General features: G+C 36.1%; 2 protein-coding genes across 2 annotated transcripts in view; one reads left to right on the top strand and one right to left on the bottom strand.

Moving 5' to 3' along the window:
• Nucleotides 1-26,078, top strand: part of LOC145257765 (phosphoglycerate kinase 2-like) — a 600,882-nt gene that overhangs the window by 38,105 nt on the left and 536,699 nt on the right. The gene's annotated exons all lie outside the window — the stretch shown is intronic.
• LOC145257693 (dnaJ homolog subfamily C member 22-like) overlaps nucleotides 5,279-26,078 on the bottom strand; it is a 69,355-nt gene continuing 48,555 nt past the window's right edge. Inside the window, exon 3 of the mRNA XM_080115678.1 lies at nucleotides 5,279-5,657. Within this exon, the coding sequence (XP_079971804.1) occupies nucleotides 5,445-5,657 (213 nt within the window). The 3' untranslated portion in view covers nucleotides 5,279-5,444. The remainder of the gene's footprint in view (nucleotides 5,658-26,078) is intronic.

Below are 26,078 nucleotides of genomic sequence, written 5' to 3'. Positions count from 1 at the left end.
TCTTGGATAGGGTCCAAAAAAGAGTTTAAGATCTAATAGACCCCACTTTGTCTACTAAGCTCCAATCCCTGTCGCATCGCTGCTATGTTGCATCTCTGTGCCTGTTTTACAAATATTCGAATGGAATATGCTCTGATGAACTCGTTGCACGTGTAAACTGTTGCCATAGATGGTAGTATCAAATGCATTTATCAAGTTAAACAAATGTTATTTATATAGCCATTATTAAATTCTGTACCCCCTCTAAAATATTTAAATACGGATGAGAAAGCGTCAGCGTGATGGTTAAACCTGAAATTTTTCTCATCTTATTTTTTTTAGTTACTATTTTGTAGTTTTTATTTTAGAAAAATACAGTAATTTTTATTTAGGAAAAATACATAGCTACATACAAACTCATGAGAAATATAATATACAATATATATATATATATATATATATATATATATATATATTAAAGGCTCCTCTAGTCTTTGACAGACTATGGATAACCATGTAGGAGTGCCTGCGTGTGAAATTTTTGTGGCAGGAAATGCAGAATCTCCAATCACACCTCTCCTGAGTCGACATTGTTAAATAACAGTGGCAAGTGAAGTTTATGTACAGGACGACTCGTAAAAAATGCCAAGATAAGCGGAGAGCACATAAAGTGCCTACAATTTCCAAATGGTCACCCATCTTGTACTAACCAGGCTCAACGTTGCTTAACTTTGGTGATCTGACGAGAACTGGTGTGTCCACATGATTATGCCATATATATATATATATATATATATATATATATATATATATATATATATATATATATATATATATATATATATATATATATATATATATATATATATATATATATATAAAAGCATAGTTTGAATGGATATAATTCAATGAAATAAATATAATTTCAGACATTTTATATGAAAGGCAAACATCTAATACATTCAACATTGTCAACCCTGGACAGTTTCTAAGTCAGGTTCATCAAAAGTTCACCAGGAGGTCACCTAATCATTATCACTTATAAAGTTATTAAAATGCACTTGCAAATCTGAAGCTCTGATAGGATTTCACCTGGCAATCACGAGGAGAGACGCCCTTCACCCTTTCACAGCTTTCTCACTTACTGTTAATAAAGTAGAACCAAAGATAATATTCCAAAATCGTTTTAATTAGTCCGGATATCAATCAAACTTACAAATAATCATATCGCCAACCCCTGCCCAGTTACTGAGATTGGACTTTTCTAAGTGCGCTTGTCAAGGATGTTGATTTATGTATACTTTGTTTTCTTAGCAATCATTTGATAGATACAGTAATAGACAGTACATGTCCTGAACGGGGTTCATGCACAATTTGCATGAACCCCAGGATTTAAGGTATTTTATTTAAAAAAAAAAAAAAAAAAACGTAACCTGTTCAGGACGGCTCGCAAGATATGTTAAGAGTCACACCATCGAACCAACAATTACGCAGTTATCTCCATCCAGTAAAACCATTGAAAGTGCAACTGAAGGATGCAGTTAGTGGGCTATTGCATGCAGCATTACGAAGAGGAAGTCAGCAAACTTGTTGCCTTCCAATGGTCATCGCAATCGTAGTGAAGTCACATTTCTCCACAAGCTACTATTGGACATAAGATTGGAACGCATGTAGGAATTGCAAAAAAATCATGCAATATCGAGAGTGGATCTTGTGGTGAAAGATGTCAGATGTTAAGTAGATTATCACCTTCCATGCCCATTGAAAAAAAAAAAGTGAGATCGTATTATGATTTAAAATTTTTTAGATAAGGATCGATTATTTATATTATTTGGATTCTTTGGACTACAGTTGTTGAGTGTTATTTTCACAACGTTTCGGTCGATGGAACCTGCGACCTTAAGGTGTATCTTTCCAAATGAAACCTTTTATTTAATCCATCATTTATTCTAAATTCCTTGCAGATTCTAAAGTTTTACAGAAAAATTCCGCGAGTTCAACAAGATAGTTATATCGACCAAAACGTGGAAATAACTAATGAGAACAGTAGTCCGAAGAATCCAAATAATACATACATTTTACTTATTTAAAAATGTATTGTTCCAAAATCTATAATATAAATCTCACTTGTCTGTTTAAATGTATTCATGGATGTATGTATGTTTGTATGTCTGCCTAAAACTTTCGACTGAGGCGACGGATTTTCAGAAGATCGGTATCAGTTTGAAGCGCGACATCTCGGACGACAAATATCGAAAAATTGGCTAAAAATATTAATTCCTTCATCCTCAATTGGGCAGTTTCTCACAAGGAGTCGTCGTTTTTTTTACAAGCCATTTTTGCAAGTCACTGTATCGGTTGGATTGACTTCGTCTAATTTTAACGTTCTGAACTTCCGGTCGCGTCGTGGAGTAGCGATAAGATGCCAGATTTTCTTTCATTTTCTTTTCCGGCTTCGCGTCACGGGTTCGAGCCTGCCTATCTACTACAACTTTTTTTGCTCAACACACACCCCCAAACACTCGAGCACCGCCGGGCTTCCAGGCTATTTTACGTGACATTCATTTTATTTATATTTAGTTTATTTTAGCGGTAAGATTTTATAATAACAACAAAGCAACATTTGATCATCATAGCAACTGAACAATTAGTTGTCGTACACTGATTCTTATCAGATCATCGAAGTTAAACAACTTTGAACCTGGTCAATTTCAGATGGGTGGCCATTTGGAAATGTCAGGCACTGTAAAAGGATGTCGACACTCCTCTACACGAATTGCAAAAACGTAATGTCGTTGTCTCCCCTGACAGGGATATACATGTGACTACGGACTGCTTGTGAATTCAATATTGCCTTGAACTTTCTTTTTTGACGAAGCTAGTTAAACCCATTTCGGATGGGTGCCGCTTCCGTATTGGAGGGGGTATGTTAACTAGTTGTGTACAGGAAAAACGTCACAATCACGCCGTTAAGGTAATGACTCATGGACTGGTAATAAAACAGAATTAATTTAGTGCATGGAACGAAAATAGAACATACTTATATGAACACCGTATTTCATGGCTTTTCACGTGAGAATCAGTTTTGAGAAGTTTGGACCGATGGATTGAGTTGCTGCAAGAATCAATTTAAGTTTTTCGATTTCCATTTTACTTTTTTCCAGTATTTGCGAACTTCCTATGATGAACCTGATTCACTTTTTCTAATACACAAATATTTACTAGCAGAACCCTTGGAAATTCCACGGTAGTTGAACATTTTTTAAACCCATTAGTAAGAAACCTCATATAATCCAACAATAATAATGAGGTTGGACCATGTACCATTAAAGACTTTACTAAATCATGAAGCTCTGGATCTACAGATTCTGGTATCTCTGCTGACAATTGCATCAATTCGTTGAACTGTTGTGATCTTATCCTGATCTCACAGTATTGTCGTCATGTGGCAGTGTGGTGGCCCTATTCTTGAAATTCAATAAAGCAAACAGATGCAAATGGGATTCCCAGTATATAACTGTCTTTAATGTCTTTCAAAAGGCCAGCTAAATATACTTGAAAGTTGAAAGTTTTGATGGCTCCAAGTTGTTTACGATTTCAGGACATCTTGAGTTACACTTGTATGTAAGGAATAGGTCTAGTTTTCCGTATTTACAGAAAACTCTGTACAAATTTCAACATGACATAGAAATAGGTAATGTGTTTCACCTGAAATGTGCACATCCCTAATCAACAAAGCACCCTATGGTTTTACTTATTTCAACATGGCACGTAAACATGTATTGGAATCTGTACTAATTTAACATGTAAGTGGGTAATGTTTTCACCTGAAATGCGAAGGCTTAAAAAATCCCTAATCAACAAAAGCACTTTTTGATTTTACATATTTCGACATGACACTTGAGGAGGTAATGTTTACGCCTGAACTGCGTTTAAATTTGTACTTATTTTAACATGACAAGTAGATGATGTTTTCAGCTGAAATACGTAGGATTAAAAGTTCCCTAAACAACAAAAGCACCCTAAGTAGGTAATATTTTCATATAAGTAGGTAACAGTGGTAATAAGAACTTTTCGAGAGGAAATCATTTTAATGATTTTTAACTGAAAAAAAGCGACTATATATAAGGATAGTAATCCATTTCTCGTTAATTAATGTTTGCAATGATTTTTTTATGACACCGGGTGTACGGACAAGTAAATTAATATTTAGATAATTATATTTTGCAAACTGCAGACGATAAGTAAAATAAAATAAACTTAACAATAACCTCTCATCTTTGCTTATATTTGAACTCTATTGATTATTCTTATAAATAAATAAAAAAATACTACTGATCTTTCGCCTTTTTTTTATTCAGCTTTAATATATATTGGATTCATAGAGAGAGGTGAACCTATATATTTTCCATTTGTAACAATGTAACATTCGATCATCGTGTATTTTTTATATTACCAACCTTTTAAACGTTTATGCTAAATAATGATTGCTAATAAAGCATAAATAAACATTCTTGCTAGATTCTTAAGTTGAAAATTTTTACTCATTTTATTTTTTCAAAGCAAAATTATGATCCGTTACGTTCGTAAGGTAACAACAATATATGCATAACTTGTAGAATTATTTAGAAATGGATTAAGAATTGTATTTTTTAAATTTTATAACCTGCAACCAAATTAACTAATAAATATAATAGCAACTTTGATTAGAAAAATTGGTGCATACTTTTAGTAAGTTTTCTTCATGAAACAATATGGCTTTCTCTTTTATGTAGAGATTTCTAAAGCTTTCCCACAACTGGAGATTTGTTGCGAATTGTCTTGTTTTTTTTTTTTATTTTATTGCTTTGGAGGGGGGGGGGTTGTTGCATCGCAACGTTTCTAACATAAAACATTTTTCTCACGACTCTATAAAGGAAAAATCCCAGACTAGCGTATGAAATACGTTGTTCCCCTACGCACGAAACGGATCCGTAATTTTACCGTAGTTTTGTTTTGAAAAAAAAATAAATAAAAAAGATTGATAAGATGCATAAAATCTTGGACTTTGGGATTTAGCAAAAATGTTGTTCATATACATATTGTGTTATAGAACATGATTAAATCAGTGTAATACAATTGCTTCCGAGACGTAGCAATAGCTACTAAGGAAACGTAATATAATATAAACAAACCATCAGCTCTCCTCAAACTTTTAGTTTGATTTTAGTTTTCTGAAACCGCTACGGCTCCAAATCGATATTACCATATCGATTTAATCTGATCTGTTACACAAATAAATAGGTCGTAACACATGAAATAACTCAAAAACAATCGATTTTATTATTAAAAACCAAAATTAAATAAAATCTTTATTTACATACATGGAAAGATCCGTTATCTAGGTAGGAAGTGATAAAGCATAAACTATGCACAAAGGAATTTTAGGAAACAAGTGTATTTATAATACAGATATTTACATTAACTCATGATGAACTATCGGCGTCTCTCTGTTGTTTCTGCCCCCTGGACTTTACTTTGGTCAATGTATCGTACGCTGTTTGAATCTCCATAAAGCGCTTAGTGGCCTTTTCTTTCATAATTGGATCTTGGTGTTTGTCGGGATGCCATTGTCTTACAAGCTTCCGGTATTTCGCCTTGATTTCTTCAGTTGACGTATCTTCATTGACTTCCAAAACCTGAGGCAAAACAAAGAAAAGGAAAAAAAAAATCTTAGGAAACAAATAGAAATCACATACTGAAACTGTTTTTCTTTTCTCAACTTTGCTACACACAGCTGAAAGGGAAACATTTTTGTTTTTATTTCTTCCAATTGAAAAAATGTGACGTCAGTAAATTTTAATAACTTTAAATCTGATTATCGTATTTCGTCTATTGTCTCAAAGGCAAATGATTGATTGGGTGATTAGAAATATTACAAAAGAAGCAGCCAATGTTATTGTTTGAATATTTAAGACTTTATATAAGACTAGCGAGGCGTACCCAGCGTTGCCCGGGTGTTTGGAGATGTGTGTGGTTTTGGGTAAATCAAAACTCCGGGGGGGGGGGGTTAAAATAAAAAAGTTTTGGTAGGTAAGTATGAGGATCGAACCTGAAGCCTTGAGACAAAGTTGTAAATTCAAGTGTGAAAAAAAAAGAGTGCGACGGTTTTAACCATTGGGCCACCGCGAGATGCCAACGGAAATACGTTTGAATTTATTTAATTACTTGGATTTGGCAGGTGCACGTTTTAATGACTTATTGAGGTCAACTTTTGACTGCGGGGTAGCATTTCATTTAGTGCGGGAATGCTTTCCCCCCCCCAAGACCTTGGGGGTAGGGGGAAACATTATAGGAAAAGTAGGAAAAGGCCTAACCTACATGCAACGAGCGAAAACTGTTGAATATTTATCTTCCCGAAGTCGAGCAAATTAAATAGACAGGCGAGCTCCGTTGTTAACTCTGAGATATTACGATTTACATGTGATATAAAAAGTTTTAAAAAGTTGTTAGGCGACCGACCTCTTCTGAAAAAAGCCTTTCTTGGACAAACACAAAAAGCGAACATACATTTTCACTTTTATATATATAGACTAGAATAATTCTCACTCAAGGATGGGTATAAATAATTCTCCAAACAGCAGTTTTTGCACTACACTCTTACAGCGATTATAATAAAAATAAAATACAACTAAACATGTCTAGAATGCTTATTCCAATTTAGATCCTGTACAAGCCCTTTCTAGTCTCGCACAAAAACACGGGTTCACATCTCAAGCCATTTTTCTTGTCATACACATACGTGCACACAAACATACATGCGCACGTACACACACGTAGATATATTCACGTTCACACACTCACATTTACGTGCATACACACACGCTAACGTACACACATGTACAACGTCACTCTCCTTTGAAGGAAATCCACACATGCATAAAAGACCACCGGAAACAACTATAAAAGCAAGAGACCTGAGCTGTTTCCTCCTTTTTCGATTCGGCTCCCGAGCTGAGCAGTCGATGGACCATCCACTCCCTTTTGGGGCGGGCGCGCCCGCGCGCCTCACATCACCTGCTACTATGTGTGGGGCAAGAGTCAACAGATAGTATGTACACTTTACACGCCTTCTCTCTCCATGGCCTGGATTTGACTTTCTCACTCTCTCTCTACAACAATAGACTTTCCTTCTCACCAGTTAACAGCGAGAGACACATGCCAAACTAAACACTTCCTGTACCCTTTTCTTTCATTTGTTTCTTCACGAAATAAATTCTAGTTCGTTTAATTCAATTTAACATGTTGTTCGTTTCTTCCTCAAAACAATTAAATTTTCATATTTTGTACGCTGGGGGATATGTATAATATATCCACCAGTCCATATGATCCAAATCCATTGCATCATTTTGATTCTAGAAAAGTCTCAAAATTTAAGGCGTTTGAGAAGAAAATGAAATTCAGGGAATCTTATGTTTAATGACTCTGGATAGAATTCACTGCAAACCTATTTAAAGTTTCAAATGCCCATATTGGTCCTCGGATTTATCGGAGAGGGACCTGTGTTTTCAGTGGTGTCCGTCCGTCGGACGATTGTCAGATAACCATCGATTAGTTTTTCCTGAAATTTTGTCACAAATTGTTATTCATAAAAGAGATGTGCACAGTAAAAAAAATATTTTTGCGAAAATTCCCGTTACTTTCTCAGGGGCTCAAAAGAGGTCAAAAATACCCCAAACTGATACGTTTTGCCTCATAACTTTTGATCCATCCATTAGATTTTTCTGAAACTTGGCCAAAATGTGGAGCCTATTGTTCTTAATATAAATCCAGTATGAGTGACCCTGGCAACATTCTGGTTCGCGTCCCCGGGGTTTCAGTGCTAAAAACGCCTTTTTTGTGGCTTTTTTTTTTAAATTTCTCAACAAAAACTTGATATGTCTGACTATATAGTGTTTTTTCACGGTGGCCAACTCAAATATACATGTGTTAAGGCCTAGAACTGCACCGTTATCCATTTACACTCGGATTTAGCGTCCCCAGGTGATCAAAAGAGGTAAAAAATGCTGCAAAATGGTAAAAGATGATACTTTTTGCTCCATAGCATTTGATTCATCCATTAGAGTTTTCTGAAACTTGGCCAAAATGTGGAGGCTATTGTTCTTAATATAAATTCAGTATGGGTGACTCTGGCAAAGTTCTTGTTCGCATCTGTTTGGGACTTTTAGGGCTAAAAGACATGCCTTTTTTGAGCTGTTCTTTCATATTACTCAAAAACTTGTGTATACTTTATGTATGTCTATATAGTGGTTTTCCATGGTGCTGAATTCAAATATACATGCCTTAAGGTGTAAAACTGCACCGTTTGTCTATTTTCACTGGGATTCGGCGTTCTCAGGAGCTCAAAAGGGGTCAGGCCCCAAAATTGCAAAAAATGACACTTTTTACCCCATAACTTTTGCCCCATCCATTAGATTTTTATGGAACTTGGCAAAAATGTGAAGGCAACGTTGGCCCTTCACACTTCTCACATTCATCATTTCTTCACCATTTTTTGTGGCGTCATCTCACATGCAGCACCAGAGGAAGACCATGCACGCACGGCTTATGTTACATGATGAATGTAAGTATATCAGAGTTCTAGGTCATAGAATATGCTTGGTTGGTTAAGCCATAAATACTAACTAGTAGAGACATCAAAAGCCAAAACCCTTATACTAATCGATTACCAATGTCGACTACTAACACTCGTTCAGTAAGGTGACTTATTCGATTATTATTCAAATACTGTAGCCAATACCATTCAGTTACTTTAAACGAATATTACTTCAACGGAACATATCATTATGCTTCTTTAAAACCTTTTAAAATTCTCCAAAGAAACTAAAATGTTGAGAATATTTATTAATATTTATTGTCACTATTTAAAAAATCGAAGGCATTTGAATTTTTACAAAGAGTGTGGTGTAAATGAAGAAAAAAGAAACAAGAACGACCGACCGCGTTTTTGTGTGGCTTATCTCGTGTTCATAATGAATAAGAAAGAAACAAAAATGGCTGCCCTGTTTCTTTATATGCCTACAGGGTGACCACGAGGTATGCAAATGAGATGCTCCTGATTGGAGATAAAAGAGGAGTGATTTGGGGAAGGATGCATTCTGAAGTTAGATTGCGAGCAGAGAAGTTGTATTTGTAGAAGAGAAAAGTCGGATTCGGGGAGAGAAAAGCTAAAGTTGGAGAAGTTCGTTTTGGAGTGGAGAGAAGACGCGTCAAGTGGTAACCAGAAAGTGAAAGTTGGGACAGCAGTGTCACGCAAGCGACAAGCTATTTCGGCACATCAAGCAAATTAACATGACTGAGTGGAGACTGAGCACTCAGATGTTGAGACCCTTTACTGGGGAGGGTGACCTGATTAAGTAGCTGGAGAAATTAAAAATGGTGGCAAAGCTGCAAAAGATAGATGTGGTCACCCTGCTGCCGCTATACTTAGAGGGGGAAGCCCTCACGATTTACCAGCAGATGCGAGATGAAGACAAGGAAGACCTTGCCTTAGTGGAGCAAAGGCTGAAATAGGCCTTCGCGGCCCATTTGAAGCACTTGGCAAGCTGTCAAGTTTGAGGTGGACCGGCGAGTCCATTGACGTCTTTGCGGCAGAGATCAGGAAACTGGCAGGGTTGGCTGGTTACGTGGGGAGGAGCCTTGAGATGACGGTAAAGCTGTACCTAGTGAACGGCTTCCCAGAGGAAATCTCTGCGAACATGCAGAGAATCACGGGGATCCATTCTATGGAAGTGGACGATCTCTTGGTCCACGCCAGAGTCCTAGTGAAAAATGTTAAAAGCCCAATCGTGGCTGCAGCTGTGAGTGGAAATATGTGCATGAGGCCTCACTTGAATGAGAGGCAGCCGGCGAGGCGACAGGAGGGGAGACCTGCCATCAAGTGTTTCCGGTGCCAGGGTCCTCATCTGATCAAGGACTGCAAAGAGCCGAGACCGGGGATCACGTGCTACCGATGTGGACAAGTGGGGCATATTAGCCGCTATTGTGTTGCTGCACGGGACCAGGGAAACGAGTGAAGGGGAGCTATTGCGCCAGTGGTTACCCCTTCTGTGTGGAAATGGCGCATGATGAAACATTGCCTCGGTTACCGGTGGTAGTCAATGGGAAGAGGGCCATAGCCCTTGTCGACACAGGCTGCACTACAACACTGTTAGCAAGGAATGTCGCGAGGTCATGGAGCGGAACCAGGATTATTAGGACCGTGGATGGCAGGGATGTGAAATGCCTAGGAGAGACGACAGCAGAAGTAATGGTGAAAGGGGTGCCCATTGGACTGCAAGCCCTAGTGTTAAATCATCTGGTCGGTGGTGTCAACGTGATTATAGGTATGAGTGCAATTAATCGACTGGGGGGCGCTACGTTAAGAGGGGGCCAAGTGACGTTTGGACGTCTCGGCGCAGTGGGGATGGCAGGAGTGGAAGGTGATAGAACCGTCAGAACCCCAAAATCGGAGGTTTGCTGCATTGAGGACAAAGATTTCCTGGCGAAGTTTGATGGCGTGAGGTGGACGGTGGAATGGAAATGGATCTCCGGGCCCCCAGAACTACAGAATAAGGTGGGCTGCTACGAAAACACCCTGCGAGGAGAAATAAGAAAAGGATTCGAGGAAGAAGTGGAGAGGTGGATAAAAGAAGGAATTCTGAAACCGTGGACAGGGGAAGAAAAAGGAGTGTTGCCACTACTGGCGGTTGTTCAGCCTACCAAAAACAAGATTAGGCCCGTGCTGGATTTTAGGGAATTGAACAGACACGTAGCCTGCCACACTGGAACGGGGATCGACGTATGTGAGGAAGTCATGAGGAAATGGAGAAGAATGAGGCTGGTCAGGCACTATCCTATCGCTGGCTGGCTCAAGATAGCATGCAGCTTTATTAAACGACAAACAGGCACTGATGGCTGGGAAGGCCGTGTGATGAAGGAGGTCATGAACATGCTGCAAGAAGTCATTGCGAGAGTGAGGAATGAGGACCCAGTGAAAGGGAAATGGTATGTCAGTGGCGAAGACGCGGGTGTGGTTTGGTGCGATGCCAGTAACCTGGCGTTGGGCGTCGTACTAGAGATACGAGGTGTAGCTGTGGAGGATGCGGCATGGCTAAGAAAAAACGACTTCTCCCATATCAACGTAGCAGAACTAGATGCCACTATAAAAGGAATCAATCTGGCCCTGAAATAGGGATTGAAAATAATTGAAGTCAAAACCGATTCGGCAACGGTAGCGTTGTGGATTCGGTCGGCAGTAACTGGCGATAAGAGAGTTAAGACCAGGGGTGCTGCGGAAATGCTGATCAAGCGCAGACTTGGAGCGCTCACCGACCTGATAGCGGAATTCCAGTTGAGAGTATCTGTTGTGTTGGTCCCGTCAGAAAAAAAACAAGGCGGATTCGATGACACGCGTGAAGAATGCCTGGTTGCAGGAGGGAAAGGAGATCTCCTCGGTATGCTGTGCAGGGGAAGAAGTCAAAGAGTCACACGAAATGCACCACTTTTGTCGAGAACGAACGTTATTCCTAGCCAGAGAGGTTTACTCGGAGACCACCGAGGAGGAGGTTAGGGAGGTGGTGGAGAACTGTCGAGAGTGCCAATCAATTGACCTGGACCGTCCAGACACGAAGCAGGAGAGCTACATGTTGCGGAGGACTGGAAGCGATTGGCCATTGATGTGACACACTATCGCCACAAATTGTATCTGTCGATGGTCGACTGTGGACCGGGAAGGTTTGCCATCTGGAGAGAGATCAGGGCAGAAGCTGCATGGGCGATCAGAGGGGTTATCGAGGAGATATTTTTGGAGAGAGGGCCGGTTGAGGAACTCTTAATGGACAATGGCCCCGCTTTCCAATCAGAAGCCTTTAAAGGGGTGTGCGATAAGTGGGGAGTAAGGCAATTTTTCAGAGCAGCGTATCGGCCGAGTGGCAACGAAATAGTGGAGAGGAATCATCGCACCATTAAAGCCGCTGCGGAAAAAAGCAACATATCACCAATAGAGGCGGTGTTTTGGTATAACATCTCGCCGAAGACCAAACAAGATGAGACAACTGTGCTTCATAGGGCCGTTTTCACATATAAGTGGCGGCATCCATGCAACAAAACAGCAGGAATTGAGAGTGAAGAAGCCACTATCAAAGTAGGTGAAGAGGTGTGGGTGAAACCCCCCAATGCACAGTGTACCACTCGTTGGAAAAGAGGGGTTGTAACAGGATTGCAGTCGAAGAACAATGTGATGGTGAATGGCGTTCCCCGGCATATCTTAGACTTGCATTGTGTGACATTGCCGGTATGCAGTGAGGGCAGTGAAGAAGAAGAAATCGAGGGCCACCGAGAAGCAAATGATGCTGCTCGACCTGACTTAGGCCCGCATTGTAGTGAACCTGAAAACGTTAACCCCCGAGAAGTTGTCCCCCAGAGGCCTCGACGTGAGAGGAGGCGGCCTGCTTGGATGGAGGATTACGAAGTATCCTATTGATCTCGAAGATCAGGGGGGCGTGTGGTGTAAATGAAGAAAAAAGAAACAAGAACGACCGACCGCGTTTTTGTGTGGCTTACATCGTGTTCATAATGAATAAGAAAGAAACAAAAATGGCTGCCCTGTTTCTTTATATGCCTACAGGGTGACCACGAGGTATGCAAATGAGATGCTCCTGATTGGAGATAAAAGAGGAGTGATTTGGGGAAGGAAGGCATTCTGAAGTTAGATTGCGAGCAGAGAAGTTGTATTTGTAGAAGAGAAAAGTCGGATTCGGGGAGAGAAAAGCTAAAGTTGGAGAAGTTCGTTTTGGAGTGGAGAGAAGACGCGTCAAGTGGTAACCAGAAAGTGAAAGTTCGGACAGCAGTGTCACGCAAGCGGCATTCCAGCCGATCATTTCTTCCTTTGTTTGAAATTAAATTAAATCTGATATAGCCCACATTATGCATCCTTACACTTAGTGACTATGTTCTAAAATTCATAATAGTCGTTTAATTAGTTTAGGAATTACTGAATTTAGTGGCTAGTGCTCATTGACAAGTCGATCTACAAATAGTGTTAGAAAGCCAGTTTATAAGGAGGCTGGAATGTTGCATTATGCTCAGATGGCCAAGTCCGTTCTCTGATTGGCTGATTGTCCATGAATGGATGATTTATTAGCAAAATGCTGCTTGTATTAAACAATTTTTACTTATCAGATATTGGAGCCCTTTATGCCAGTAAATGTCAATTTGTTTCCACTGGTTTGACTCCTACACACAAGTATGTGCATGTTTTATAAATTTCTTTATATGAATTGTGGGATGTTGGGGATTTGCTTAAGTCCCCCAAAATAAATAAAAAGAAATACACTACCTTGACACGTTTTGCCCCAAAACTTTGGATCTAACCATTAGACTTTTCTGAAAATCGGCCAATATGTGGAGCCCATTGTTTCTAATATGAATCTGGCAAAATTCTGGTTCGGGTCCCCAGGGACTTTCAGTGCTAAAAACGCCCCTTTTTGTGGGTCTTTTTCATATTTCTCAACAAAACTTGATATGTCTGACTATATAGTGTTTTTTCATGTGCTAAGGCCTGAAACTGCACTGTTATCCATTTACACTGGGATTCGACGTCCCCAGGGGCTCAAAAGAAGTCAAAAGTGGTCAGGCCCCAAAATTGCAAAAAATGACACTTTTTACACCCATAACTTTTGCCTCATCCATTAGATTTTTATGAAACTCGTCAAAAATGTGAAGGTAACGTTAGCCCCTCACACTGCTCACATTCATCATTTCTTCACCATTTTTTGTGGCGTCATCTCACATGCAGCACCAGAGAGGGACGGCTCATCAAAAACTTGTTTATTGTAGACTTGAAGATAACAATTGGAAGTTTTAAACCTAATCTTGGTCAGATGTGTAATATTACTAATATACGATGTGTCTTCAATAAGTTTCAAGGCTTATATGTACTATAGAAATGGAATTGAGTGTACAACCCCTTTTGAGATGCAAATTCGACAATATGCTTTATCTTTCTTATCCTTAGTAATGGTTTTGCTAGAGACGAAATGAACCTTGTACACTCAATTCCATTGCGTCGACAGGTTTCAGTTATTTTTGTATTAGTTTCCATAACTCTTTTCCAATCACGTTTTCTGTTGATGAAACTGTTGAATAAAATTGATTTAGTTTGTAAAAGAGTTTTCCTTTTAATCAAAACTTGGTAACCTTTTTTATAATTATAATATCTTCAAATAAATGTGTGTGTGTGTGTGTGTGCGTGTGCGTGTGAGTGACTTGGGACGGTTTGTGAACGTGTTTCCCATAAAACTTCTGTGGAAGTCGGTCCACCCCCACATAGGATGAATGCCAATCTAAAAAAAGAAGATATCGGTAAAATGAAGAGATTTTAATTTTGTTCTGATTCAACAGTCATGTATATAAAAAAAAAGTTAGTATTTCTCCACATTTAGAATAAACGATTAAACAACCATGTGGGATCTTTTTAAAAAATGTTTCATCAATCAAATAAGACAAATATTTGTATGGTTAAAAACAAATCTCATTTTCAATCGATTTAATCGAATTTCATAAATCCAATTAAGTTTTTGCAATACTTTAACCTATAGCACCCAACTACTTAAAACTTCTGAATCTAACACTCAACTAGATAAATCGTTTATGCATAGAAGTCGGAGGAACTAATCCTTGCATAGTCATATCCTCTAAACCTTTTCAGACAAACCCACATGACTGGTTCGTTACACTAGCCAAAACGTTGTGAAAATAACCACTAATGATACAAACTAAAGATAATTAGATATCAATATGTCCATTGGTGTATGTTAGGGACGACATTTGTAATATGTGCATGTATATATGAATGAATGATGTGTCCATCTATACACTATGTGCTTCCATCATCTTTATGTTCTCACCCCAAAGAAGTCATCGTAGATAGTTAATAATGGTATTCCTTTTTGAATAGTATCTTTTCAACTACAAGCTACATAAAAACTATTTTTCAGTCATATAAGACAAATTTTAGTTTGTATGATTGAAAACAAAAATTTAATTTCCAATCGATTTCATCGAATTTCATAGTTAACCCAACCAGCATTTATTGCAATATTATAGGAGTCAGAGGATCCAACCCTCGCATAGTTTCAACTCTTATTACTGCTACTCAAAATCACTGGGTACTAGTTTAGTAACTGATGTTTTCTATATCCATTGATGTAAAAAGAGTTTTCTTTCTCTTTCTTTCATTGCTGACTGAATTTCAACTCGAGAGTGATGAGAAGACAGTTTTTGCCTTTGCATTTAATAGCATCATAATTTCATGCCAATTACCATTATATCGTCCTACTTAAAGATAGTCTTTGAATTCAAACCTCAGTAGAACATATTTATTTTTATTCTGAGTTTGTCATAAAAAAAATTCTAATATTAAACAAATTGTTCAGTTTTATTTTTCTAATATTAAACAGATTGTTCAGTTTTATTTTTTCCTATAATCTACCTTTTTTCTTTTTCTTTTTTTTTTTGCATTTATATGTTCTCACTCATGGAGTCATTAGTACTTGATTTGGTTAGAAAATATCTGAATTTTATTACTTGCTGAAAGATATATACGTTGGGTGATGAGACACTATTCGTATAGGAGGCAACTTTTTTTTTCTGTAATCTACCTATAGTAAAATGTAGTGTTGTACTTCAAATTTCATATAGTGTGTAAGGTAAAGTACTGGCAAAATGAATAGCAAAATGGCGATCATGCCTAATTATATATTGGAGGATCTCGTAATGTGAAATTTTAATACTCATGCAAATAAGATGGTGTCGGCTCAGATAAACGAAAGGTAAGAGGAATTTTGAACCACAACATGTGAATGTACTTGGTCATGATGATTCCGCCCCCAAAACAAAACTGTACTACCCTTTTCTTTTGCACTTGCATGTTCTAACTCCCACAATGATTCTTATATGGTTCGGTAAGAACACATTTGAATGTCCTCATTTGCAGAAGGATATATATGTTGGACGATGAGAACGCTGTTCACATAGGAGGCAACTTCCATTTCGGCCCAAACTTTTTTCTCCAGGAATTTTTGAGATGCAAATTCGGCAAGATGTTTTATCTTTCTTTTTGTCTCTAGTAATGGTTTTGCTACACACGAAAAGAAACTTGTACACTCAATTCCATTTCTATAGCATATATACATCGGCGGTTTGAAGTTATTTTTGTATTAATTTTCATAACTCTTTTCAAACCATGCATTGTGTTGATGAAACCGTTGAATAAAATTGATTGAATTTGTAGAAAAGTAGTTTGTCCTTTTAATCAAAACACTTTTTTTTCATATTAAACAAGATTGATACTATGAACTGCTCCCTTTCATCCAGAGCCATGACTCTAGTCAATGGGAAAGAATGATTCACTAGAACTGAGTAAAAAGATGATGGCGAGCACACCGAATGTTTTTGAACTCTTGAGACAGAAGGACGTTTTACAGTTGGTTATCAATTTCCAGGTGATCAACTGAATGGGCGAGTCAATTTCTGCTCATCAGGAGTTTTGAGGAAAAGACCAGGAGTTTTGAGGTTTTTGGTCCAAGTTTGAGAAGTCAGAGTTTTGGGGTAGTTGGCAACCGTTTATGAATGGGAGCAGATGGTGGTAGACATGAGGATGCAGACAGAGCTCGGCAGAGCCTAAGCAGATGAGCTAAGCTGATCAACCGACTGACAATAATGCTGCGACAGACAGTAATCAACAGACAATGCTTGGGGGTCCTTTTCCATACACTCTCAGAATACTACTGATTTATACAAAATGTATCTGAGTTTTTTTTCTAAGTTTTTGTTTTTGTATTCTTGCAAAACAATGTTTGTGCCCTTGCTGATTGCCAAGACGACATGGCCAGAACAAGATGAAGATGAAAACCACGGATACAAGTGTTGAAGTCGGCGGTTGTCTGTGTATGGCTATGGTTTTACATACAAACTAAGCAACTTTACTACCAAAATAGTGAGCTAACATCTTTTCTCGCCAACTCTCTCTCTCTCTCTCATATATAAATGTTTATAGGAAAAATATGCTTTTTCAATTGTATTTCACCTTTTATTTATACCAATCCTTTTATTTATGAAGCTCAATGTATGTTAAAAGTAACTACAGAGCATATACAAATAGATGACAAAACAGTTATATTCCAAATTTCAAGATGTTATTCATATTACCATTTTATATATTTATTTCAACATATATATATATATGAACTATATTTTTAAATACATTTAATTTAAATTTTTAAATAATTAAATTTTTATATTTATATGCACTAGTGTGTAATCATCTGTTTAAGAAGTGATAATTACTGCTGGTCGGGAGACTCGAACCCAGTTGCAAAGGTGTCTTTTCTCCAGGCCACCGGCAACTGACATGTAAATAGAAGGAAATGAAGTACTGTCAATTTTCTGTGGGCTTTCAGTTGACAGTGTATTCACCAGCAAGAAGTTGGAATGATGCATTTCCGCAAAAGATAACCACATTTTTTAAATTCCCTAAATAGACCTAAAGTTTAATTTTTTAATCAGGGTTTCATAACTAAAATATCTTCAAATAAAGGAAAACAATTTTTATATCTACAGACACAAGTGTTTCATGCTTATGCAACTAAGTACTAAATAGTATGTAATTTGGAAAGTGTGCTGTCACACGCGCGCACACACACACACACACACACGCGCGCAACACACACACACACACACACACACACACACACACACACACACACATATCATCCAGCATGCTTTGAATCGACCTGTTATGCACACCATTTGAAAAGGGAAATTTTTCCGAAATTAATAATGGAATACGTCGCAGAAACTTACAAGTAAGACATTTTACCAATACAACTGAATAAATATATTAAAAAAAAAATATATATATATGTATGTACTTATTGATTTGTAAATCGCCACTTGTTCTCGTCTCCTCTTACCAACAACGATTATAATTCATTCCTCGCATTGTGACAGCCTTCGAAACCTCTATTACATACCTATGCCACACAATGCTTCAAGCCAACTACATATCAATCCTATATATATATATATATATTACAAAATGCAAGCATGAAAAGTAATATGGTTAAGCTTAAACATGGAAAAGTAAAGGACTAGGACAAGATATTCTAGTAAAAAATATAAATTTATAACTTAAAATATTGTAGCATTAAGAATTGATTATATAATCTTATAAATTGAATTTTTAAAAAATTCTTAATGCTGCAATATTTTAAGTTATAAATTTATTATAGTTTTTACTAGAATATCTTTTTTTCTTTTCCAGTTTTAACAACTAGTCTTTACTTTTCCATGTTTAAGCTTAACCATGTTACTTTTCTTACTTGCATTTTTCTATTGTAATCCATGATTTTTCCAAGCTTCCAATAAATTCACTTGTTCTTTGTTTAATTTCAGTCTTATTTTTTGCCTCTATAAACACGTATGGCACTCGTCTGCTTTCAATAAAATCCCTCCAATTATCTCCCTTCCATGCTTTTATTCTCTCTTTCACTTGTTACTTCTCTTTCCGCGACAGCAGTGAATTAGTAGCAACAGTAGTCGCTGAAGCGACGTGGTTGCTATGGAAACCAGTCATAAAAAGCGTCGCTCACCTCCTTATATATTTTTACGATTTTTACCACCAAAAAATTCATTATAACTTTTGTTTTTCTGAACAAAAATTGAAAAAAATTTTTTCATAATACAGCTGAGAAGGTGATCTATAAACTGCAATCATTGTTTGAAATTTGGTCGAAAATGAGTAAGCGGTGATGCGTTAAAGCAGTTCTAAATTACTTAAATTGCCACTTAACCATATATTCAACAGGGTAGTGCTTGAATGATATATAAGCAGGCCACCAAGCATTGCTCGGTTGTAAGGTACGCTTAAATATACTATTTTACTTCATGTAGATTATGTATTTATTATTCTACAGACAATTCTCTATCGATTATTATATTGAACCTAATATATATTAGTGAGATCAAAACTTAATATATATATATACATTTATGACTTGGGTGTCATCAGCTAGAATCGAAACAAAAATATACAAGTCTCCAGTCTTATTCCTTAGCCTCTAAGCCACGCCCATATGTGTGTGTGTGTATGTGTATGTATATATATATATATATATATATATATATATATATATATATAATTCACCTGTCATCCCTTTTTTTTTTTAAAGATGGAATTGCCCGATCGTCGAAGACAAGATTTAAGAAAGACCGGACGGTCCAGAGAGTTTTATAATTATGTACATTTATAGAGATTTTAGTTCTCTTCTGCTGTTGTACAAGTCTCTATAATACTCTATAGATATACTACAAATAAACCAATACATTTTTCTCATGATGCCTTTTATTTTGATCTGAAATAAAGAGTCGTCCAAAAGTATTTGCCTGCCCAAAACTTTTGCCTGCTGCAAAGAATCTTTGTATTGTATTTGGACAGCTTGATATAATCGGGGGAAAAATCTCCCTGTTTCAATTCAAGCTTGTTGTAAACCTCCAAAAAGTCCAGACATCTAATCATCTTCAAACTTAGTAAGAATTCTAACTCTGTATCTAGATTTCTCTCAAGAAACAGAATTTCACAAAGACAAGCCAGTGTCGTATATAAACACAACAATAATATATATATATATATATATATATATTAGTTTTTCAGAAATTCTTGCTTAAAAAAAGAAAAATCTTTAAATTATTTCCTGCAGAAGGGAAAGTAGACAGCCAGGAGATTTAGGACATCAGATAAAACATTCAAGCCAAATCTTTATAGGAATTTCATATGGAAACCGAGCTGGTAGAATTTTTAGAAATTACATAAGTATATATAAAGTACATATAAATATGTGTATAAATATATAAGCTAAGTATGTGTGCATGAATATATAATGTAAATGTGAGAGTATTTAAACATACACATGTTCGTCTATGAATATACAATGAAAAACTAACCGTTCCCATATGTCATTGGAACTATGTCTATGCTTTCCAATTTTTTTTTCTTTTTTCGATAATAAGAATATATATGTTGTGTACTTTAACTCTTACAAACACCAAGCTGCAGAGTTACTTTGCAACTTGGTTCGGCTCCTTTGACTGACAGTAATCATTTCCTACACTGAATGTTGCAGAAGCATGAAACACTAATGTTTGTAAATAAAATATATTTAAAAATAAGATTATCACTCCCCCCCCCTCCAATTCAACAAAGATTGGGCCTCTAAGAATGTATAATCTGCTTATGCATAATGCAATGTTCCAGCCACTGCTCTTGATTATTATATGGTTAGGCTTACTATATATATTCTCCGATTTGATAAAATATAGAATTAAAATTTTCATTATTTGATTCTTTGTTAATTGATGGTGGTATAGTGATAGAATACAAGGGTGCAGACTAAAAGGTGGTTGCAACTGGGTTTGTATCCTTCAACCGGCAGTAATTATCATTTCCTTCCATGAAAATTGCGTAAGCATTTAACACTAGTGGTTGTAGAGTAAAAAACAATATTAAAAAAAATATATTATCGTTCCCCCCCCCACCACCATCACCACCACCACTTCTTCGACAAGGATTGAACCAATATGAAAATTCATAATAATCAATCCACGCAGAATACAATGTTCCGACCGCTGCTGGTGAACATTATGTGATTAAGCTTACTGTATATGTCCACCAATTTGACAAAATATAGAATTTAAATTCTCTTCTTCCCCATGTTAATTAATAGTGGTCTAGGGATTGCAGAGACGATATAATAAATATGTGAAATATATAATTGCTCATGTGTATTGTCTGTTATATATCATATATATATATATATATATATATATATATATATATATATAAATAATATGAATATGCTTGGTGTGCATGTATTTTAAAATTTAAACAACGCTAGTATCACGGAAAACACATCTGACTTTCATATCACACGTGCCATTCTTCCGGCATTTGTAAAATACCATCGCAGACGAACAACACGCAGACTCTTTACCATCATCTTGAGAAGAAAAGAAAATGTATAAAATTCTGAAGATGGCGTCTATCGCGGAAATATTAATTTTAAACAAATAAATGTGTTTATTTTCGTAATATGGCGTTGCAATTTGGCTTATAAATTTATTTCGTAGGTATTTTATTTTAAAATTTAAACAACGCTTATATCACGAAAAACACAGCTCTGACTATATACGCACGCATACATAATACACATGTAAAAAGTCATTCTTTAGCACATAACACTAAAGGAGATAAGTCGATATATATTAAAACGAACATAACTATCAGCAGCAACTCTCTTTTGCAATACTTTAATATCATAAAAAGAAAGAAAAGCGAAACGATCGACTTTGACCTAAAATTCTTTTTATGGCAAATGTACGATTAGAGTTTTACTACTAAATTTCAGGTAAATGTTTGGATTTTAAAAGGAAATACTGTTAAAATTAAGAGTTTAATTACTTCACCATCAAGTGTGTCTGAGAATTTGAAAATCTTGTTGAATTCTTGTCCAATGCTAGTATCAATAGACTTATTTTCTCTTGAGGAGAAATGTCCTCGCTGACCAATCAGCTTGCATAAGAATAACTACTTCAATCCTCTTGGGAATAACGGTCAGTCAGCAGAGAAAACCCTGGAAACAAAGTGGAATGGTATCTACTCTCTCTTTTCATGCCCCTGTTCATTGAACATGCAAGCATTAATTATATTCGCCTGAAGACAGACTTTCAATAACAACTCAAAGAACTTTCCATATTTTTCTTCGCTTGGACACTGTCCAACTTTCTTCCACTAAATTGTTTTATTGTTCGTATAAAAAATTTTGTTTTTCATTTCGTGTAACGGTTTTCATTTAGTACTAATATATAGAACTGCATCTCATTTCTATAAAATCTGTTCAAATTAGAGATATGTTAATATTTCTACATATTCCAAACCAATTTTTTTTTCTAACCCTAAAATAAGTTTCAGGTTTACTTTAGCAAATGTCAGTTTGGTTCAAATTCTGTAGAAATATCAAAATATCTCAGATTTGCATAAAATTTGTACAATAGATATTTTATAGAAACAAGATGCACTTTTATATATTCTATCTCAATTGGTCTTTAATTCCAATGTTTTTACTATAATGCAAATCTGAAATATTTGAATTTTCAGGGTGTACATTATGTTACTAATAAAAATTGAACAAACTTGGGACCTTGAATAAATGCAGATTTCAAAATATTTGAGAGCAATCTAGAAGCTGTTGATATACTAAAACATGTATGAAAATAAAGTGCACAATTGAAATGGAATTCGAAAACAAGTTCATCTTTCCTAATCTCCAGCTTTTTATGTTCAGCGATTTGTGTTCATTGACTTCAGACAGTATAGGGGCTGCAGTAGTAAGCAAATGTTGTACAAAAGTATTGAATTTTATTTTTTTGACCTACCTCAAACAATCAAGATCTATGCAAGCTATGACTAAATCAACTTGAATAATCTTCTGATTACGAATGTCATTGTTTTGCTAGATCAACTGTCGAAAACTGATGTGTGTTTAGGTGCCAGTTTTCAACAGTTGATCTAGCAAAATCACTTCAATTTGTATATACAACGATTAAATAGTAAAGTATTTGCTTGAAACCTTACATTAAACATATATATATACTCTTATAAAGCTCTATGAAGTAACATTGAGTCTTTTGTGTGTTCCGAGTTTATCTATCTTGGTTCGAATCTGACAAACTCAATGAAAAATAACAATGAATCCAAAAAACCAAAAGTAAATGAGAAAAAATGTTCGCATTAAACAGGTACTTTTTACTACGGAATTAGTGACAAGCAAGCACTGAGGTTATTCTCGCTACAAATCTATTATTATCGAGTACTGTTATATGAACATATGTGGATCTATCCATTCAAACGTTCTTGATAATTTGGTTGACTTCACGGTGCTTATGCACTTACATAACCGTGCTATTTTTTTTCATAATACTTTCAAGTTAAATTCAAGTTTTACAATATCCTTTCTTTACTAAATTGTTGGGTGAAAGAAAATACAGAATAATTACAGAACATCTCCTCTCTCCATGTTAAGAATGGTTTTCTAAATGTTATTTCAGCAAGGTAACATGTGTATAAGTACCGGTTTCCCCCTCTTTCTCACATGATATCACTAGTCTCAGTCTCTTCTATAAGTACTATTACGACATGTGTTCTTCAGAATTGTCTAACTTATTCTCTGCTTCTTTTGTATCAGCTCAGTTGATTCGTTGGTCTAGTGATCTTCCTCAATCCACCGTTCAGATACCTCATACTCATGTAATACATCTTTTTAGTCCATTGGCTCCTTTCCAAGAACTGCAGCCTTGTGGAATTCTCTTCTTGCTGCCTGCTTTTCTCCTACATATAGACTTACAAGACTAAAGTTAATAGTCATATCCTGTCTTTGCATTAATCATCTTTTGTTTTGTTTCATGTCTTGTCTGGAGCAAAATAAAGGACACATTTGCCTTGCCACTTTGACCAATTTCTTCATCGTTTTAACAATGCACACTTAAATTATTTTTGTTTTTAATTTAAAAAGTTTTATTTAGAAAACTTTTTATTGTAAAATTGAGATTTTTAAAGCAAATAAAAATTTTATTAAAAAATGTTAAATAAAATATATAAACAAATGCAACAGATTTAAAAAAAAAAAAAAAGTGGATGCTGTGCAGAAATTTTGTCACACAATTTGAAAAAAGTATTTTCTGACTGCACTTTCATGCCAAAGCATTTTTTTTTCAGATGGGAATCCAAGTGAGATCTTCTCCATCTGAGCATTCGGCCATTAAACAAGGAATCCGTTTAGATTAAGACAATTTTCATTTTTGTCCCAATTCATAGTGCCCCTTTTCTTTTGTTGGAGCTGGAATTTTCCTATATTAAAAACCGACCTTATGTTTCAATGGAGAAGAAAATAAATAGGAGCATCATCTCTGCAATGTTTTTTTTTATTTTTAATACGTGTTTCGTTTGTTTATTATAAAGTTTTGGAAATAAACTTATGCATTTTTAAAAATTTTATTTTTATCATTAAATATTTATTTACAAGCATAACTTTGGTATTGTTTTAGTGAAACTCTGTGAAGACATGTTATAAGTGTGCATATTGTTTTTATTTAATCAAAAATAAATGTTCAAGAAATCAGTGTCAAGCGAAAATGTGCCCTTTCGATCATTATTCATTCTAGGGTGCCTCAAATATGATTGATCCCCAAAATAAAAAGAATAAAAAAGTAAAAAGAAACAAAAGCAAATAATCCAGTTTACAACCCAGTCTTCGGCAACTTGATGGTGGTATTTTCTGATAGGTTATGTAAGCAGTCAAAAGATGCTGAAGCAATTATCCAATTAGCTGTCAAAAGACAAGTTTCAATGAAAGAATGAAGTTCATTAAGTTAAGGAAATTTTTACGTTCCTGAATTTTTTAGATGAGGATTAGTTATTTGCATTATTTGGATTCTTCAGATTACTGTTCTCAACTTGAGTCTTATTTTCACAACGTTTCAGTTGATGTAACCTCCGATCTTCAAGTATATTTTGTCGAACTTGGGGAATCTGTCTGTTGAATTCAGAATTTGGACGGAATTTCTAATGAAATCCTTTATTTCAAGAGGTAGCATGCTCTCGTTCCATCAGCCACGATTGGAAAGAGGTCCTAAGTAAGTCACAATTGCAAGGAGCCATGGTTAGAATATTTTGAAAAATCAATTGTAAATGTGACCTTCTCCTGAAGGTTGAACGTTCAATTCTCAGTGTGGGCGACTGAAAAATACAATTGTGAATTATTTAGGACTTCTATTTAGTCATGGCTGACAGAACGAGAGCATGCTACCTCTGTGAAGTAAATAAAGACTTCCATTCGAAATTCCATTTTAATTCCCAAGTTGGACAAGATATACCTGAGAAAGCTTGGATGTTACATTGACCGAAACGTGAAACGGACACTCAAGATGAGAACAGTAGTCTGAAGATGCCAAATCATACAAAGAAATGTTTTTAAAACCCAAAAAAACTTTCAACACGCAATGTCAGTATGAAATCCCCACTTTTCCTATTTTAAGAAGGGCTTTCTAAATATAAAGCCATTCTTAACATGAGGAAAACAGTGACACAGTATTATGAATTAATCATCTGTTAGTATTCGCTTCCGCATCTTCTGACTACTTATGTAAGTTGCCGGAAATTGAGTTATAAACTTGGTAAGTACTGATTAATGAATCATAAAGATCTATTGAGGGATAATGACATAAGGAGGGTAAATATTTAACATGCTTCTCACCACAGCATGATGTGACAAAGTCAGAAGGTGGGGTGTTCAAGCCAGCACCCTTAAGGAGAAGCACTCTGGACTAACAAAAATTGCCTGGATATTCCTGTCAGGGGTCTCTCGTAGGGGCGCTTCAGGCAGTTAGCGATAAACTTATTCTACCTGAAAGCGGGATGACAAGGTTTGGAAAGGTGGACCTTCTAGGTACTACCCAGGAAGTGTATCTCAGTCTGACAGGTATTGGGCTGATTGTCACGAACAGATTCTTGACTGGAACTTTCTAACACCTGTCTAGCTGAAACCACTATCAATAATTTCCCTCACTATCTGTATCTAAACCTAAACATAGCTTTCATGAACAAAGCTTCTTTCTTAGAACTGCATGCCTGAAGAACTGTTCCTTTTCCTTGCTTTCCAACTGACTAAATATGGTCGTCTTTAAGTCCAATGTGACCAAGTTCTTGATGTGCCGTCCCTTTAAGTAATTCAATTTACCAAATTTTACTAAACCAACCAACTAAAGCGTCTTCTGACTCCTTATGTGATCTGCCAGCTCGAAAGTTGGAGGAGATTTGGTTATAAACTGAATAAGTACCGATTTAACGAATCATAGAAATCTATTGAGGGAACTGGCCTAATGATGAGGTATACCAATTAGTAGCAAGAAACAAACTGATCAGATGCCAACTTATTCAAGCCGTTTTTCTGTATTTCTTATTAGAAAAT

Source organism: Euprymna scolopes, chromosome 3, assembly GCF_053919585.1.
Source record: "Euprymna scolopes isolate OS-2025 chromosome 3, ASM5391958v1, whole genome shotgun sequence".
NCBI classification, from domain to species: domain Eukaryota; kingdom Metazoa; phylum Mollusca; class Cephalopoda; order Sepiida; family Sepiolidae; genus Euprymna; species Euprymna scolopes.
Note: the sequence above shows the minus strand (reverse complement) of the source record. Positions and strands in the feature narration are given on the sequence as shown.